The 21,427-nt window shown below is 38.5% G+C and overlaps 1 protein-coding gene across 2 annotated transcripts in view; it reads right to left on the reverse strand.

The window, feature by feature from the left end:
* The window catches only part of LOC126278623 (uncharacterized), a 195,412-nt gene that overhangs the window by 44,325 nt on the left and 129,660 nt on the right, over window positions 1-21,427 (reverse strand). Inside the window, exon 6 of one of the 2 annotated variants that reach the window (XM_049978862.1) lies at window positions 3,699-3,740. The exons of the other annotated variant lie outside the window; for it this stretch is intronic. Within the exon in view, the coding sequence (XP_049834819.1) occupies window positions 3,699-3,740 (42 nt within the window). The remainder of the gene's footprint in view (window positions 1-3,698; window positions 3,741-21,427) is intronic. 2 annotated transcript variants of the gene reach the window in all.

A 21,427-nucleotide genomic window follows, 5' to 3' on the forward strand; every position in this document is an offset into this window, starting at 1 on the left:
CTGGGATTTCATGTCACTCTGTCCTCAAAAAACTCTATGAGCTTTGTATGGAAAAAATACCAATTATCACTCTGATGCTGATTACCCTTATTATTCTCCATTCACAAAACCACAAGGATGTACCACCTCCATTAAAACCATTCTTAGTGGCACTCAAAATAACCTTTACTTGATGTCAGCTGTACTTTTACATTTCATAAAGGTATGAGAAACAATGACATCACAACAATAATTGAAAAGCTGCTACTCACCATACAGTGGAAATGCTGAGTCACATGTATTTTTGCCAAAATTATGTATTAATTTATTTCCATTTGGCATTACACATAGAATTCAGGGTACTGTCAATGACTAGGTCATTAGATATGGAGCATAAGCCCAGATAAGGCAGGTCATAAAAAGAAGTCTGTTGTTTCCTTTCCATAGAAACCATTCTGCAATTCACCTTAGTTTACTTAAAAGAACCATGAAAAGCCTATATTAAGATGACTGATCAGGAACTGAATCTCACTCCATGTAAATGCAAGGAGCAAGGTTCAAACCCCTATCCAGTCTCTCCTATGTAGTTCTTTCATGATTTCTTAAATAATCCAAGATGAATGCAAGGATGGTTCTTTTTTTTTTTTTTTAAATAAAAAGGCTTTGCTCCATTTTCTTCGTCATGCTTGTGCTATATGCACTGGTGCTCTGTCTCTAATGGGCTCATTATCAGCAAGCTAACTGTTTCTAATTGAAATTCTATTGCTGAAGCTTTAGAAACATACAAAGAAAATAAGTAAAAGTGGTGGAGCATTATTTTAAGTTTGATACTATTTCATAATGAAACACTGTACTGATTTAGTGAATGGTTGTGTATAAATGATGGCTCTTCCTTGATAGGGTAAATCAAGTAAATAAAATTACCTTCATTAAACAAATTACATAAGACAGAATTAAACTACCTCCTTCAGTATAAAAAATAATGTGCACCTTACACCTTAATGTAAAAAGTTAAGCTAACCAAGCTGTGTCTCATTCAATATATCTTTCCATAAGGACACATTTACTGTATGCACGAAAGGTTTGCTTGTGTTACAAAAATTATGTAGGCTGAGGCTGAAAAACAAGCTCCTTCAAACTGAAGGGAGGAGAAAAGAGAGGCTACATCACCGGGTAAATGAAAGGAGAAGGCTGACATGGCCAAATATGGGTATGAGTTGTCTTCATTCAGCACTGTTCAGAGCCCAATGTTTTCCACTACACCCTGTAAGTATACATTTTTCAAGTCTTGTTCTAAAAAATATCATCTTGTGAGAACATATTTTTCATTGACAATTTCAGAGTGAAAAAGAGAAGTCAGTCAATCCACAATGGTGTCACCTTTGTAAATGGAAAATATGTGTACAGATAATATAACCAAATATGAAAGTAGTAGTAGTAGTAGTTGTTGTTGTCTTCAGTCCTCAGACTGGTTTGATGCAGCCCTCTGTGCTACTCTATCCTGTGCAAGGTTCTTCATCTCCCAATATGTACTGCAGCCTACATCCTTCGCAATCTGCTTAGTCTATTCATCTCTTGGTCTCCCTCTACGATTTTTACCCTCCACCCTGGCCACCAATATTAAATCGGTGATCCCTTGATGCCTCAGAAAATGTCCTACCAACCAGTCCCTTCTTCTAGTCAAGTTGTGCCACAAACTCCTCTTCTCCCCAATTCTATTCAATACCTCCTCATTAATTATGTGATCTACCCATCTAATCTTCAGCATTCTTCTGTAGCACCACATTTCAAAGGCTTCTACTCTCTTCGTGTCTAAACTATTTTTCGTCCATGTTTCACTTCCATACATGGCTACACACCATACAAATACACTCCTTTACTACTTTAAGTGTCTCATTTCCTAATCTAATTCCCTCAGCATCACCCGATTTAATTTGACTACATTCCATTATCCTCGTTTTGCTTTTGTTGATGTTCATCTTGTATCCTTCATTCAAGACACTGTCCATTCCGTTCAACTGCTCTTCCAGGTCCTTTGCTGTCTCTGACAGAATTACAATGTCATCGGCGAACCTCAAAGTTTTTATTTCTTCTCCATGGAATTTAATACCTACTCCGAATCTTTCTTTTGTTTCCTTCACTCATTGCTCAATATAGAGATTAAATAACATCGTGGAGAGGCTACAACCCCATCTCATTCCCTTCCCAACCACTGCTTCCATTTCCTGACACTTACATCTATACTCGATGTTAACAAATTTCTCATCCTCAGAAAAGTTTTCCTTGCCATTGCCAGTCTACATTTTATTTCCTCTCTACTTCAACCACCATCAGTTATTTTGCTCCCCAAATAGCAAAACTCCTTTACTACTTTAAGTGTCTCATTTCCTAATCTAATTCCCTCAGCATCACCCAACTTAATTTGACGAATAACATCGGTGAGAGGCTACAGCCCTGTCTCACTCCCTTCCCAACCACTCCTTCCCTTTCATGCCCCTCGACTCTTATAACTGCCATCTGGTTTCTGTTCAAATTGTAAATAGCCTTTCACTCCCTGTATTTTACCCCTGCCACCTTTAGAATTTGAAAGAGAGTATTCCATTCAACATCATCACAAGCTTTCTCTAAGTCTACAAATGCTAGAAATGTAGGTTTGCCTTTCCTTAATCTATTTTCTAAGATAAGTCGTAGGGTCAGTATTACCTCACATGTTCCAACATTTCTGCGGAATCCAAACTAATCTTTGCCGAGTTCGGCTTCTACCAGGTTTCCATTTGTGTGTAAAGAATTCGCGTTAGTATTTTACAACTGTGATTTGTTAAACTGATAGTTCAGTAATTTTCACATCTGTCAACACCTGCTTTCTTTGGGATTGGAATTATTATATTCTTCTTGAAGTCTGAGGGTATTTCACCTGTTTCATACATCTTGCTCACCAGATGGTAGAGTTTTGTCAGGACTGGCTCTCCCAAGGCCGTCAGTAGTTCCAATGGAATGTTGTTTACTCCCGGGGCCTTGTTTCGACTCAGGTCTTTCAGTGCTCTGTCAAACTCTTCACGCAGTATCGTATCTTCTATTTCATCTTCATCTACATCTTCTTCCATTTACATAATATTGTCTTCAAGTACATCGCCCTTGTATAGACCCTCTATATACTCCTTCCACCTTTCTGCTTTCCCTTCTTTGCTTAGAACTGGGTTTCCATCTGAGCTCTTGATGTTCATACAAGTGGTTCTCTTTTCTCCAAAGGTCTCTTTAATTTTCCTGTAGGTAGTATCTATCTTACCCCTAGTGAGACAAGCCTCTACATCCTTACATTTGTCCTCTAGCCATCCCTGATTAGCCATTTTGCACTTCCTTTCGATCTCATTTTTGAGACGCGTGTATTCCTTTTTGCCTGCTTCATTTACTGCATTTTTATATTTTCTCCTTTCATGAAACTTTAAGTCAAATAAAGGCAAAAAGTCTTCTTACTCTCATATGACATCTTACTCAGCATTTCCAACAAAGAATACTTTGCTGCATTCTTATCATTACACAAGCTACAATTATTTTGCAAAAAATTATTCTTTTTGAAATAACTTACACAATTGTCAGCTCCAAAATATTTCAGAGAACTATGTATTTAAAAAAAAATCAAGAATTTAAAAATTAATTGTAGTTACATGCCATTACAATTGCAAGTATTTTTAAGAATAAGTTCATGTGATTGAAATTACCTGTTGTTTTCTGTTTCTTTCTCTTCCTCTTCTTTTGTTGATCTGCAACATCCATAAACAAATTATGTCTAAGATATTAGTTGGATGTCAGAAACATTCAAGTTTCACTCATTCTTTGTTTGCCTGTCTCTGTTTAATCCTAAATACGTAGTGAGACTAAAAATAGAACTGCAGTTCCATTGAGTGATTGCGATGTAGGATATGTTGCAGTGAGCATATTATGATTAGAATTAATAATGATGTTACTGTAAATAAAGAGCTTCCACTGACAGAAGAATTTTATGAATGAAATTAGCCTGAAAAAGACATAATTATGCTGAAGCAGAGAGACAAGAAGCACACTATAACTAAATTTTCCTCTATTTTCATTAATCAAACTTGTATCAAAATTTACAATTTTTCTCGTAATCTAAAAATTATAATCACATAAAAATGTGTGAAAAATGAATATGCCAGCAAAACATTTACATTATACAATTATGGTGAATTATTGGTCTGATTTACATTTTCCATCACTGAGGTTTCTTTAATACAACTGAAGGCTAATGTTAACATTATAAAATGGATAGATTGCTACTCACCACATAGAAGGGGTGTTTGGTGGCAGACAGACACACTGAAAACAGACTGCTAGATAGAATCAGCTATCAGACTAAACCCTTCATTGGATGAAGGCAAAGGACACTTGTGCACATTCACACACACGGCCCAGTATTTTTTTTCTATGTGACTGTCTGCCACTCCAAGCCTCCTCTATGTGGTGAATAGTAAACTATCCATTTCAAATTGTTATTCCATCCTAGATTTTCTATTGTTTAAAGGCTAATACAATATTTACTAGAAATGGAAAGCAACTACTTGCACAGTATCAGCCTCATGACAGTTTTTATAACAACTAAAAGAGGAAAACAATATTGGAAACGTCAACAGAATTTACAGCAATCATTAAATGAAGATTTGGGTCAATACTTGTTTTGCAAGCTTGAAGGAGCACTGGTAATCCTGCAGGATCATCATGATAACATTTAAGTGGAGACATTTCTGTTTCTCTCATTGTGTGATAGTAGATACATAAGTGTATGATAATATTGTGTCTGTATGTGTGCAGATGGATATGTGTGTGTGTGTGTGTGTGTGTGTGTGTGTGTGTGTGTGTGTGTGTGTGTGTGTGTCCTTTTTTCCCCCTAAGGTAAGTCTTTCCGCTCCCGGGATTGGAATGACTCCTTACCCTCTCCATTAAAACCCACATCCTTTCGTCTTTCCCTCTCCTTCCCTCTTTCCTGATGAAGCAACCTCAGGTTGTGAAAGCTTGAAATTTCTGTGTGTGTTGTTTATTGTGTCTATCTACCAGCACTTTCCCGTTTGGTAAGTCACAGCATCTTTGTTTTTTATATATATTTTCCCCACGTGGAATTTTTCCCGCAATTATGTTGGTTTAAAATGACTGACATGGCTGGCAGGCAATGAACTGCAGTATACTATAATTTAAAAGGTTCATGCACAGGCATGGCAGCTGGTTCATTGTTCAACCAATAATGGTACACTGACTGTGGTAAAATTACCAGCCAATGCAATGCAGCTTTCAAGTTTCTGTGACATTTCACCACATAATGTTGGCCACTGAATAGCAAAACATTCAATAAGATTTTAGTCATGGCTGCACACCTGACCCCATAAGTACAATAAATGTGCTAATAAGGGGAACATACATCCTCTTCAATCAATGAAAATCATTTTACATACAAAAACTGATTTAAAATCATTTAAAAATTATGTATAAATGAAATGGCGGGTAACCATGGATAGTAATAGCTGCATATCATATACTGCAAGACAATGGAGGACTACCCATAGTTTTAATAGGTATACTTCTTGGAACTTTCAGCAGAAGATTATGCATATTGTATGCAGTAGATTACATTGTAAGCATGATGCAAGCCTGAGATTGTAAGAGCATCAATTTGAGTCAAGTGAATCAGTGCTGGACATTATTGTGTTATTGTTGTTGTTACGTATCTTCCTTGGGTGTGTCCATGGACCAGAAAGCAGACCTCAGAATATTGACAGGGGATCTCAAAAGTTAACCATATGTAACAGGACAATAGTGACATAAATTAACATCATCACTGTGCTACAACTCTGTCAGCAGTGCCTCAAATCATAGTAACATAACCTTTCAATGGTCCAAATAGTTATTATCTTTTGATGACAGGTCTGAGTCTCCCCAAACTGATGTTAAAACAGAGATGCTATACCTCTACATCACACATGTATCAAGACCTGTCAGTGATGTGTCTAAGCAACATGTACACATTCAGCTCCACCAGTGATGAATACTAACTATCATGATGTATTGTTGTCTCCAGAATCTCGTTCCAGCTGACTGAAATGTATTGTGATTTCAGACAGCTTAAGACAGTTTTCCACATGTTGCTTAATTTAAAATTCTTATCTCTGTTAATAAGATTATCCATCAACCTAATTTCAGTCACACACTTAAGATACAGTCCCAGTCACACACATCTGCAACTCCTCATATCTCATTCTGTGCTCTTCAGTCTGAAATCTGTTGTATCAGCACAGTGGGATCCTTAGGATGCTCTCACAATAAAGAGACACTTCTATGAAGCTGAAAACTTAATGCAGAAGAACAAATCTCTGAAATTTCTATTTAAAAACAACAGATATTCTAATGAAGCATTTTGGTTAAGCCTGGGTGTTTTGACCATCAAAGAAGCTTCAGGGAAAAGGGAAATGAGCGTACAGCATTGTGCACCGGGAGTCCCTCATTCGGGGAAGTTCAGCCGCCAAGGGCAAGTACTTCTTGCATTCGATGCCACATTGGGCAACTTGTGCATTGGAGATGGGGATGAAATGATAATGAGGACAACACAACACCCAGTCCCTGAGCAGAGAAAATCAACTGCCCCAGCCGGGAATCAAACCCAGGCCTCTTGGCATGGCATTCCACCACGCTGACCACTCAGCTAATGGGTGCAGAAAGCTTCAGGGAGATGGATGTAGACTATTTGCTTTCCTAGCCTGTACTGAGAAGTTGCCCTTAAGACGCTACAGAACTTTAAAAACCTTTATTAGCAGCTCTGTTTCTTCTTCTAGCCATATTTATACCTTTCCTTGACTCTGTTGAAGATGATTGCTTCTAATGGAGCCTGTGTATACAACATTCTGTGTCATTGTGAGAAAGCTTATATCAGCCAGACTACTTGTAGTTAATTGTTGAGGACAGTTTCGTGGAATATCATGACCACACTCTATTATATCAACCAAAAAATCCACAGTGAATGAGCACTGCATAACTGAGTGGCATCAGGAGACACTGTGAGTAGATGATGACGCTTGTTTTTGAAATTATGTCATTAAGGAGTCAACGGAAATTAGGATGACAAATAATAACTTCAAATTAAGTAAAGAGATTGCCCTAAGGTGACTGAAATTACGTTTGTTGATAATTTTAATAACAGGTACAAGGACTTTCCATTAAGTAGAATGTGGAAATCGGTTTTTATTTGTATCAAATCTAAATCTTCTGACTCATTTTGCAGAAGGTTTTCAAAAGATTTTATCACTATATTTTTTTAGCACTCATCACCAGTCAACCTGTGATCACTCTGTGTGTACACATTGCTTGGAAGCAGCACTAATAACATCTTTTTGAGACTTATGTAGGGGCAGCATCTTTGATTTCTTGTCAATTCAGTGAGGTACAACAGTATCTCATCTCAAGATGGTAGCCAGCTGGATCATTGAAGTATTATTTTGTGATGATTTTAGAATCCATCAGATAATAAAATGTTGTGTGACGAGGGCCTCCCGTTGGGTAGACCGTTCGCCTGGTATAAGTCGTTCGATTTGACGCCACTTCGGCGACTTGTGCATCGAAGAATCTGACAGTAATGAATAACACTGTTGTCATATGATTTAATATTTTACATCCTGAAGGAAGAATACAGCTACAGGCTACATTCTGCAACATGCACAGTTCAATGTGAAATATTAAAATTAGTCTATGTTGGCATTTATCACAAACAAAAACTTTGATGGAGGTGTAAATTATAAACATTATCTAAAAGAATTCTAAGTTCAATGTATAGCATTACATAATGTGAACTGCAGCACCCATATTTCTCTTGCTTCTGGAGCATCCAGTAATGAGAACAAAGAATACATATTTCATGTTTCCAATAATCTTTGTAAAGGATAAAATCTCCCCCTCCCCCACCCACCCTCCTCTCCATCATAACATTTCATGTCCACCAAATATGACTGTGGCTGAGCAAAGTCCATCCTGCATAAATGAAAGATGGTCCACAGAGCTTGTTGATATATGAAAGCTTGACATGAGTCTGCAACACCAAGACTTTGACCTGAGCCAACTGCACTATAACTGGACGTTATTATTCAATATGTTGACTTTCACAGGCTTAGTGGTGGATATTTCACCTGCAGGCCAGGTCAGGCACATGTTGTTAGGTGCGAGGCTCTGCTGTGGCCATACAGTGTTATGTGTGCGGTTCTTCTGTGGCTGCTGGCAACAACATGGCACTCAATATGTTCATTGTTACAGAAATGAATTGAAATGATGTACTGATATTCAGATTCAGTTGATGTTATGGTTTATTTATGTTGTGAAAGTATATACACAATAACAATAAAAAATGTATCTATTTTGAGACAGAGAGCTATAGTGTTTTTTTAACTGTATTCTTTTTTAATGATCATGCAAAAATGTGCAAGCAGAGACAATGTAAAAATGTTCACCATCATTTAACCAGCAATAAGCTCAAAAGACTGATCAGATTAAAATAATTATCGATATCATTCTCTGTTTGGAGGCACCAACTCTAATCTGGACAACAATTAAACTGATTTGGAAATTTTGATCTAATAAGAGAAAAAGACTTTTATAAGAGTACTTAATTGCTAATGACTTACCAGCACTAACATTATGTTTTGGTTTATAGAGAGCCTTTGGCAGGAAAAAAACCACACTTTATTTTAATACAAAATTTTTAATCCCTATTGATGCCCAAATTACTTGAACAAGTAACAGTTTTTAATGAATGCAGCAAGTACATATTGCAGATATGTACCTAAAGCAGATCATAATGCACTGTCCAGTTACATTAAAGTGACCACCTGTCAAAAGCGTAAATAACAATCTCTTGCAGCGTAAACCACTGCGAGAACAGCAAGAAGAGAGTCGGTGAGGTTCTGGAGGTACTGACTGGATGTGGAGCCATGCTGACTCAAGTGCCACAGCCAGCTGCATTCGATTTCTCAGCTGAAGATCCTTGGCACAAACAATGTGAATGAAGTGGCTCCACAGATACCTGATTGGGTTTAAAGCCAGGGAATTTGATGGCCAGGGGAGTATTTTAAATCAACCTGGTGCTCTCTGAACCATGCACTTACACAATGCCATCTGTGTGATGCACTCCATTCCTGCTAGTAGATACCATTGTACCAAGGAAAAATATACCATATGTAGGGGTAAAAATGGTCCACAAGGATAGATGCATACTTGTTTTGATCCATTGTGCATTCCTGAATGATGATATAACAGAGGGAATGCTGTGAAAACATTCCCTAGAGCATAACACAAGCAGGGTGTATGCTTTCAGACATTTCATGCCATACACGCCAACAGCCACCTGTCCAATGGAGTATAAAATGTGAGTCATCCAAAAAAAAAAAACACTTGTCACCACTCAGTGGATGTCCACTTGTGATACTGGCAGACAAATTTCAGACTCAGTCACCAATGAACAGCAGTCAGCATGAGTGCATGAACCAGGGACCTGCTGTGGAGGCCCAAACGGAAAACGTTCACTGAATAGTCATTGAGGAGACACTGTTGGTAGCCCCTTAGGTCCTCTGGGTGGTCCACTGCTCAGTAGTTGCACGTCCATTTGCCCATACACATCTACATATCCGTCATTCATCCCTGCCACATGTGGCCTGTTATGCACCACAGTTGCCTATGCACCAATCTTGGATAGCATCATTTTGCCGTGCAAGGTATACTTTAACCACAGTGGCACACAAGCTGTTTACAGACTTTGCCATTTCAGAAATTCTTTTACCCTTGGCTCAAAAGCAAATGACCATGCCCTTTTGGATGTTAGATAAATCACTCTGTTTCCGTATTACTAAAATGATTGCACTGTTTTCTGCATCCCCCTGATATGTTACATATATCTTCCACTGCTATTGGTATCACTTGCCTTCTGTGAATGGTTACTGAAAGTCGACACTGAACATCGGAGGTGGTCACATTCATATGACTGGATTGTTTATTATTCAGTACTACAATCACTGAATAAGTTTACAACAAAGACATTACACTCACGTGTTTCACAACTCCTAGCATGATGAAGCTGAGTCAGGGACAATATTTCAATGCACAGCTGAAATTAATGCATTATAGCAACAAGTTGGTATTCCAGGATGAAGCACCACAGACTGAATATGTAGCTGGTCATGAGAAGTATAACATCTTTCTACCAATATTTTCTGTTTAAGTTGTCTACACATTTCCAAAGCTTACTCGGTCAGACTCATACAGTGTGGCTCTAAATAGCTCATTTTTTTTAGGTGGAGAATATTATGCTCATAAAAACTTGAGCAGAATGATTCACTTAAATCTCTTTTATACTTCTTTTTGGAATTTCCCATTAACCCTGTCTGCAACTGATTTCACATGTTTCTTCACTTCACTCTACTGTGCAACATTATAATTAATACATATTTGTGTAAATGACTCCAATAGTTTCATTTATAAACATTGTAATCAAATACTAGGATACTTTGTTCCGTTTGCTCACATTATCATACATATGTTCACATTCAAGGTGAGCTGCTATTCAATACACCAAATGCATGTAATGCCCGAATGTTCCAGACTTTCCTACAGTTACTCCACAATGAGGCACCTTCATAAACAACAATCATATTTCACCAGTCTGAAAGTGGTGTTAATTGTATCTAATGTATCATTTATTTATGTTGAGTATGTTATTGGTCAACAGCTGTTGATTGTGAAAGGAGACTATAGTAAGAACTGCAAAGAGAGTCTTTAATTACATCTTAGTTTGAATTAAGAGAGCAACGGAAAGTAGAGCTCAGTAACTGACTCAGATGTTGCACTGTGCTGGTATTAGCAAGCATAAGGAAAAAATCTTTATGGATTGTTTTAAAAAGAACTAAATGGACTGCTCACCGAACTGCACTGCAGATAGTGTGATGAGTCAGTGCCTTTTATGTCTTTCACAAGTCATACTAGTATTAACTGGTAAATGACAATACCTGTTAGCATGTGAATTAGATGCAAACTGATCATACTGATACCAAACACATAAAATTCAGGATCACTGAGGTTTGTGATGAGTGAGTGTAGCTCTTTCAAAATTTAGGACTGTTCTTATGTCTTGGGACATCTTTCACGTCCTGACAGGCTAATTCTGCCATGGGTATGGGTACTGGAGGGTCGACTGTCAAATGTGGCTTCCTGGGGTGTTAATATTCTAGACCTAGTGTAAGAATATTGGATATAATGGATTACTGGAATTCGGACAACAGTTTTATGCACAATCCACTTCTTTTGTATCTGCATTCCAGTTTGCTAAACAGATCACTAACATGGATCTTACAATACCTGTGTCTACTACTTTTTATTAAGGGGCAGTAAAGTTCAGAATCAAATGGAATTAGTAGGACTCCTGAAGTGCAGAAAAAAAACCATATGCTTCTCTGCAGAGGAACTGAGCAGGGAGGAAATTTATGTCTCGATTTTGTTGTAAACAAGAAAACAAAAAACAAAACTATATTATTATTTTGAATTCTTCTTGGGTATACAGCTGAATGGAATCATCAAAGTGGTGTTATTTTGGCAAGCTGACTTGCAGCCATACTCTGGCAATTCTTATGACTGACTGTCTTCCACTGAGTGCTGTCTTCATATCCACTCCCTCATGTTAGTGGTCATGTTTTCCCAATGTGTTGAGGTATGCCAAAGCCAGACCTCTGCTCAAGAAAGCATCGAGGGAAGAAATGAGAAACTATCATCCTATTTACATTCCTCCAATCCTCTCAGAAGTGTTAGAGAAAGGAGCAGAAAACCAGATCCAAAATTTTATTATAAAGAATGATATGATTATAAGTAACTAACTTCGATTTTAATGAGGAAAAAACACTCTGCATGCAGTCAATAACTTTACTGAAAAGATATGCAAAGCACTGCATGAGAGGAGTAAGTTGCAGATATCTTCTGCAACCTTACACAATCTTTGGACTCCATAAATCATGCTTTGCTTATCTACAAATTAGATACACAAGGGGTTAAGGGAAATGTTCTGAAATGGCCTGTATCATACATGCAGAACAGAAAACAAAGGGTGACTATCATGTCAAATTGAGTGAATTATTATTCTACATAGATTACAGTATCAATCACAAAGTGTGCCTTAAGGCTTCATTTTAGGACCAAACCTGTTTCTATTCTATATAAATGACTTACGCATAAATATAAACCTTCCATTGGCTTTGTTCACAGATGATACTTCTGTTTTAATTGAAGCTGATGATGCAGAATAAATTCTGAGCTCTATCATGAGCACGATGGATACCATACAAAACTGGTCCCAGTGAAATGGGTTGAAACCGAACATTTCAAAAACAAAATATTTCAAAACAAAACATTCAAAATCTGTGGAACTTAAAATGTACCATAACAATCAATTTATGGAGACGTTGACATGATCAAATGATCGATATCAAATACACATACCGACTTCCTACCAATAAATTAAGAAAATTCTACTGACATATATGAAAAATGGCTTATTATATTTTGAATTTGTCATTAGGTGTGGTACAATTTTATGGGGAAGTTCTACTTGTGTATCTCAAATATTGAAACTGCAGAACAGAATTATTGGATGTGCATATACAGCACATCAAAAATAATCTTGTTCTCCATTTTTTTGAAACTACCAATCTTTACTGATCCCTCCACATACGTTTTTGAATTATAATCTTCCCACACAGCAGACAAAATGTATTTGGGTAGGCTCATTTTAACCACACATACAATACCAGAAACAAAAAGAGTTTTATGTCACCCACACACTAAATGAAATTATACACTCAGACTGCACAATATATGAGGATGACAAACTGACTCTCTCTCTCTCTCTCTCTCTCTATCTATCTATCTCTCTATCTATTTATCCATCTATCTCCCTGAATCACCTAAACATCAAACTTGTACTGCAAATATAGCTGAAATGAAGAGCGCTGTTGATGCACAGTTTTCACAGAGCAGGTCAGAATGGATTGTTAGTCAGGGGCTCATAGTGTTAGCCAGTCAACAGATTGTAATAATACTTAGAAAATGTATTATCCGTGCAAACATAGTCTTTTTTTAAATGAAATCATGCATATCGACACTAACAGACTAAATGGAGACTAAATCAGAAAATCAGTGGTGATTGATGCTGGATTCTAGTGTGAGTCCATTATGAGATATCATATTTTGGAAAGTTTCCACACTGACACTAGTAAATACCTTTGGTAGCACACACTAAATAACAACACAAGTTAATATACTATTTATGTGGATTCTGACCAGTAATGAGGCAACTGATGATTAAGGTCCTGTTAAAAATGACCACCAAAAGCAGAAGGCATGCTTCCAGTCTGCTACGGAATGACTGCTGCATATGTTCTAGCATTTCACCAGAGATGTCTAAGCAGGCTGCAGTAATACATCATTGCACGCCACCTGATGTAGTTGATACGTCACTGCAGACAGGATCTTTCAGTTTTCCCCACAAAAAGAAGGTCTACAGGAATAAAATCCAGGGAAGGGATGGCAAAAATACAGGTCCCCTGTGTCTAATCCAACAATTTGAAAACAATCTGTAGTACTCCCGACACTACTGGCTGGACAGCCATCATGTTGACGCCACAGAATCCTCCTAAGCTGCAGAGGAACATCTTATAGCATCTATGGAAGATGATCGTTTAGAAGGCTGAAATACTTGTGAGCATTCTGTGTTCCACCTATGGAAAAATGGGCCTATGAGCTGATGGGTCACTACCCCACACCACACATTTACATTCCATGGGCACTAACATTTCTTGTGACAAAGCCAAAGGGGGACTGTCAACAGACCAATAGTGCAGGTTTTGATGGCTGACTGATAAATGTGACTTCATCAGTAAACAAGGTACACGATACATCTGGAGTATCCTGTCTTAAGGTACACTACTGGCCATTAAAATTGCTACACTAAGAAGAAATGCAGATGATAAACAGCTATTCATTGGACAAATATATTATACTAGAACTGACATGTGATTACATTTTCATGCAATTTGGGTGCATAGATCCTGAGAAATCAGTACCCAGAACAACCACCTCTGGCCTTCATAATAGCCTTGATACGCCTTCAGTCAAACAGAGCTTGGATGGCGTGTACAGGTACAGCTGCCCATGCAGTTTCAACACGATACCACAGTTCATCAAGAGTAGTGACTGGAGTATTGTGATGAGCCAGTTGCTTGGCCACCATTGACCAGACGTTTTCAATTGGTGAGAGATCTGGAGAATGTGCTGGCCAGGGCTGCAGTCAAACATTTTCTGTATCCAGAAAGGCCCGTATAGGACCTGCAACATGCGGTTGTGCATTATCCTACTGAAATGTAGGATTTCGCAGGGATCGAATGAAGGGTAGAGCCACGGGTCATAACACATCTGAAATGTAACATCCACTGTTCAAATTGCCCTCAATGGGATCGAGAGGTGACCGAGACGTGTAACCAATGGCACCCCATACCATCACGCCTGGTGACACGCCAGTATGGCGATGACGAATACATGCTTCCAATGTGCCTTCACCACGATGTTGCAAAACATGGATGAGACCATCATCATGCTGTAAACAGAACCTGCATTCATCCAAAAAAATGAAGTTTTACCATTCGTGCACCCAGGTTCGTCGTTGAGTACACCATAGCAGGTGCTCCTATCTGTGATGCAGCTTCAAGGATAATCGCAGCTATGGTCTCCGGGCTGATAGTCCATGCTGCTGCAAACGTTGTCTAACTGTTCGCACAGATGGTTGTTGTCTTGCAAACATCCCCATCTGTTGACTCACGGATCGAGACATGGCTGCACGATCAATTACAGCCATGTGGATACGATGGCTGTCATCTTGACTACTAGTGATACGAGGCTATTGGGATCCAGCACAGCATTCCATATTACCCTCCTGAACCTATCGATCCCATATTCTGCTAACAGTCATTGGATCTTGACCAACGCAAGCAGCAATGTCACGATACGATAAACCACAATTGCGATAGGCTACAATCCGACCTTTATCAAAGTCAGAAACGTGATGGTACACATTTCTTCTCCTTACACGAGACATTACAACAACATTTCACCAGGCAATGTCAGTCAACTGCCGTTTGTGTATGAGAAATCGGTTGGAAACTTTCCTCATGTCAGCACGTTGTAGGTGTCGCCACCGGCGCCAGCATTGTATGAATGCTCTGAAAAGCTAATCATTTGCATATCACAGCATCTTCTTTCTGTCGGTTAAATTCCACGTCTGTAGCACATCATCTTCATGGTGTAGCAATTTCAATGGCCAGTAGTGTACATGTAAAGAAGTTAACACAGTTCCCATAACCATTTCCATGCAGCTATTGATGGAGACAGATGTGACAGAGATGAAACCTATGTCGATGGAGACTACATAAGACACTTGCTTGACTCATGCCACTACCTCATGCGATTGCAAAGAAGCTAACATGCAGATCAATCGCAACAGCAGCAAGACTGTTAATTTCTCCCTCTTCTGCTATGTTGATTTCATGTTACACTGCTGCATAAATGGTTGATGCACTGCCACTTTCACATAAATGGTTGAAGAGACTGACAAACAACTGCCAAGATAGTTGGCAGCTGTTGTGATATCTTGCCACATACACTGTACAAGAATGAATTGCATTCTTCCTACACTTTCCATACACCAAGAGCATGTCAATGTTTTTTGCATTGCTGAATCCCATCATCCATTGGTGACCTACTGGTTGGACAGTCACAAACTAAATGACAAGCAAGTCACAGTGCATTCAAGGAAAACATAAGCACACTGTAAGCAAACACAACAAAATCATACCTAGCAACTATGCAAGTTGAATGGCACAAACAAGTGTCGCTGTGGAAACTTTTCAAAATACAATTTATTGTACACAACTCATACTAGAATCCTGCAAAAACTCCACTGACATTCTAATTTACTCTACTTTTATTATATTAATGTTAATACTTAACAAATTCAATGTTGGTACATAAAATACAGTTTCTAATACTATTACAATCTGTTTATTGGATAACAATATAAGCCCGTGACTACCAATCCATTCTATAAAATCCACACATCCATTTCCACAATATTTGCAGTGAAAGTTTTTGTAGTTCATCCTGTATATATCAGGTAGTTACAGCTGTTGCATTGTGGGCTGTACAGATTGCAGAAAGCTGGAACTTTGTAGGTATCTCCATTAATTGGTACACTGCTGGTACAGCTGTCTAATCAGGTTTGGAACAATTGCATCACTCCATTGCAGAAATCTCATCAACAAAAATTGGTTAAAGAATGCAGTCAAGAAATTAGAAGAAACAGATGAAGTATGTTGTGTAGCAAGGAAGAATCAGGTGACCCATTCCAATGGTAGTTGATGAATTTGATGTAGCTACTACAGATTGTGAGGCATTATACAGCCAGTGTTTGAGCTGTGTCATGGGAATTGTCTCTCCCCTGGTCAATAGTTCAAAAGATTCTGTGGTGCCTTTTACATTGGCATCCCAAAAAGATTCAGTATGTGCACCAAACAAAGTCTGAAGATAGGCTAAAACACCATGACTCTTTGCCCTTCATCTTTTGTCATGAATGAATATGGAAGACATGTGGCCAGGAAATATTCTTTGAAGGGACAGGGTGCATTTTACTCTGCATGGTGCTGTGAGTGCACAGAACTGCTGTTTATGGGGCTCTACTTTGCCACATGATATGCAGGAAATATGATAGTGCCACCAAAGCAGAATTATTAAACACGGTTTTCCAAAACTCCTTCACCAAAGAAGATGAAGTAAATATTCCCGAATTCCAATCAAGAACAACTGCAAATATGAGAAACATAGATGTAGATATCCTCAGTGTAGCAAAGCAGCTTAAATCACTCAATAAAGGCAAGGCTCCTGGTCCAGATGGTATACCAGTCAGGTTCCTTTCAGAGTATGCAGATGCAATAGCTCCATATTTAGCAATTATGTACAACCACTCACTCACAGAAAGTTCTATACCTAAAGACTGGAAAGTTGCTTGAGTCACACCAATACCCAAAAAGGGAAATAGGACTAATTTGTTGAATTACAGGACCATATCACTAATGTTGATTTGCACAAGGGTTTTGGAACATACAATGTATTCGAACATTATGAATTACCTTGAAGAAAATTATTTATTGACACACAGTCAGCATTGATTCAGAAAATATCGTTCTTGTGAAACACAACTAGCTCCGTTTACTCATCAACTAATGAGTGCTATTGACAGGGGATGCCAAATAGACTCCATATTTTTAGATTTTCAGAAAGCTTTCGACACCATTCCTCACAAGCATCTACTAACCAAACTGTGTGCCTATGGAATATCAGTCGTTCGACTGGATTTGTGATTTCCTGTCAGAGAGGTCACAGTTCGTAGTAACAGATGGAAATTCATCGAGTAAACTAGAAGTAATGCCTGGCATTCGCCAAGGAAGTGTTATACGTCCTATACTGTTCCATAAATGACATAGGAGACAATCTGAATAGCCCCCTTAGATTGTTTGTGGATGATGCCGTCATTTAGTGTCTTGTAAACTCATCAGATGACCAAAATGAATTACAAAATGATTCAGATAAGATATCTGTGTGGTGCGAAAAGTGGTAATTGATCATGAATAAAGAAAAGTGTGAAGTTATTCACATGAGTACTAAAAGAAATCACTAAATTTTAATTACGTGATAAATCACACAAATCTAAAGGCTGTAAATTCAACTAAATACTTAGGGATTACAATTACAAATAACCTAAGTTCGAACGATCACATAGATAGTGTTGTAGGTAGAGCAAACCAAAGACTATGATTCACTGGTAGAACACTTAGAAGGTGCAACAGATCTACTAAAGAGGCTGCTTACACTACACTTGGTCAGCCTATTCTGGAGTATTGCTGTGCCTGTGGAATCCGTATCAGGTGGGACTGACAGATGACACTGAAAAAGTTCCAAGAAGGGCGCCTCATTTTGTATTATCGCGAAATAGGGGATATAGTGCCACAGACATGATGAGTGAACTGGAGTGGCAATCATTAAACCAAAGGCGTTTTTTGTTGTGGCAGGATCTTCTCATGAAATTTCAATCATCAGTTTTCTCCTCCAATTGCAAAAACATTCTGTTGGCACCCACATACATAGAGAGAAACGATCATCACAATAAAATAAGAGAAATCAGGGCTTGCACAGAAAAATTTAAGTGCTCATTATTCCTGAGCGGCATTCGAGAGTGTAATGGTTGAGAGATAGCTTGAAGGTAGTTCACTGAACCCTCTGCCAGGCACTTAATTGTGAATAGCAGAGTAATCATGTAGACATAGATGTAGTTGTAGATGAACATTCACTGCACTCCAGTTATGTAACTATGCGGTGTGGTTTCACAAGAGCCTTCATTTTCTGTTCATTTTTCTTCAAGATGTCATGTTGCAGGCCTGTTAGGTATACACTGACATCTGCACTTTGCAAGGGCATCCCTGTGCAACATGACTCTAGTGTTGAAAGAATACAAATGTATTCACACCATTGTTTTCATGTTAGATGGGGCAACCCATGTCCTTTGACAAGTGAAAGGTTTGCTTTGACAAATCTTCGATAATAACTGGATCATCTTAGGTAATTTCAAGATGTGTGGCCTTCGTAATCTGGAAGACTGTCTCTATCAAGGATGTGTCCAGACTTTTTCTGATCTGAAGGCTAGCATACAATGACTATTTACCATGTCATTGCTGATTCAGGAAACCATGTTGAAAACTAGTTGTACTTTGTGACCATATCCTAATAAACATTCCATGAACCACTGTGTTCAAATGTTCGATTGTTCCTCCCATATTCCTGCATCCACACCACATTCTGACTGCTTATAGTGCCATATTATCACCTGCTGGCAGAAAGTTAAACAATTATTTCTTCAGCATACTCCACACACACATCCAGCAATGCACTACAGCACTCAGAATACCATCTGTTTAATTATAACCACCCAGAATTTTACACCCCTCAAAAATGTTCACAGAACAGACCAACAGAATCAGACAAAGCAATAAATAGACCTGCACTGTAAGGCTTTACATTCTGATATTAAATATTTGAACAATAGAAAACTAATCATAAACCATCCCAAACCAATAAAACTACTGAATTTGGAGTAATATTTACAAAACCTATAGAAAGACGCTTAATATCGTATAGGGCCCCACAAGTATCCTAAAGTGCTGAAACACAACATGGCATGGACTCGACTAATGTCTGAAGTAGTGCTGGAGGGAACCAACACTATGAATCTTGCAGGGCTTCCCATAAATCTGTAAAGAGTAAGAATGGGTGGAGATCTTTCCTGAACAGCATGACAGAAGGAATCACAGATATGTGCTCAATAATGTCGGTGTCTCGAGAGACTGGTGGCCAGCAGATGGGTTTAAATTCAAAAGTGTGCTCCTGGAGCCACTCTTATCAATTCTAGACACGTGAGGTGTTGCACTGTCCTGCTGGAACTGCCCATGTTCATTGGAATGCATGAAGGACATGAATGGATGCAAGTGATCAGACAGGATGATTACATATGTATCACCTGTCAGAGTCATATCTAGACATATTATTGTTGTTGTTGTTGTGGTCTTCAGCCCTGAGACTGGTTTGATGCAGCTTTCCATGCTACTCTATCCTGTGCAAGCTTCTTCATCTCCCAGTACCTACTGCAACCTACATCCTTCTGAATCTGCTTAGTGTATTCATCTCTTGGTCTCCCTCTACGATTTTTACCCTCCACACTGCCCTCCAATACTAAATTGGTGATCCCTTGATGCCTCAGAGCATGTCCTACCAACCGATCCCTTCTTCTAGACAAGTTATGCCACAAACTTCTCTTCTCCCCAATCCTATTCAATACTTCCTCATTAGTTATGTGATCTACCCAACTACTAATCTTCAGCATTCTTCTGTAGCACCACATTTCAAAAGCTTCTATTCTCTTCTTGTCCAAACTATTTATTGTCCATGTTTCACTTCCATACATGGCTACACTCCATACAAATACTTCCAGAAATGACTTCCTGACACTTAAATGTATACTCGATGTTAACAAATTTCTCTACTTCAGAAACGCTTTCCTTGCCATTTCCTGTCTACATTTTATATCTTCTCTGCTCAAACCATCATCAGTTATTTTGCTCTCCAAATAGCAAAACTCCTTTACTATCTAATACTCTCAGCATCACCCGATTTAATTCGACTACATTCCATTATCGTCGTTTTGCTTTTGTTGATGTTCATCTTATATCCTCCTTTCAAGACAGTGTCCATTCTATTCAACTGCTCTTCCAAGTCCTTTGCTGTCTCTGACAGAATTACAATGTCATCGGCGAACCTCAAAGTTTTTATTTCTTCTCCATGGATTTTAATACCTACTCCGAATTTTTCTTTTGTTTCCTTCACTGCTTGCTCAATGTACAGATTGAATAACATCGGGGATAGGCTACAGCCCTGTCTCACTCCCTTCCCAACCACTGCTTCCCTTTCATGCTCCTCAACTCTTATATCTGCCATCTGCTTTCTGTACAAATTGTAAATAGCCTTACGCTCCCTGTATTTTACCCCTGCCACCTTCAGAATTTGAAAGAGAGTATTCCAGTCAACATTGTCAAAAGCTTTCTCTAAGTCTACAAATGATAGATATGTAGGTTTTCCCTTCCTTAATCTAGCGTCTAAGATGAGTCGTCGTGTCATGTTCCAACATTTCTATGGAATCCAAACTGATCTTCCCTGAGGTCGGCTTCTACTAGTTTCTCCATTCTTCTTTAAAGAATTCGCATTAGTATTTTGCAGCTGTGACTTATTAAACTGATAGTTTGGTAATTTTCACACCTGTCAACACCTGATTTCTTTTGAATTGGAATTATTATATTCTTCTTGAAGTCTGAGGGTATTTCACCTGTTTCATACATCTTGCTCACCAGATGGTACAGTTTTGTCAGAACTGGCTCTCCCAAGGCCGTCAGTAGTTCCAATGGAATGTTGTCTACTCCGGGGGCCTTGTTTCGAGTCAGGTCTTTCAGTGCTCTGTCAAACTCATCACGCAGTATCGTATCTCCCATTTCATCTTCATCTACATCCTCTTCCATTTCCATAATATTGTCCTCAAGTACATCACTCTTGTATAGACCCTCTATATACTCCTTCCACCTTTCTGCTTTATCTTCTTTGCTTAGAACTGGGTTTCCATCTGAGCTCTTGATGTTCATACAAGTGGTTCTCTTATCTCCAAAGGGCCCTTTAATCTTCCTGTAGGCAGTATCTATCTTACCCCTAGTGAGATAAG

This window comes from Schistocerca gregaria, chromosome 6 (genome assembly GCF_023897955.1).
Source record: "Schistocerca gregaria isolate iqSchGreg1 chromosome 6, iqSchGreg1.2, whole genome shotgun sequence".
NCBI lineage: Eukaryota > Metazoa > Arthropoda > Insecta > Orthoptera > Acrididae > Schistocerca > Schistocerca gregaria.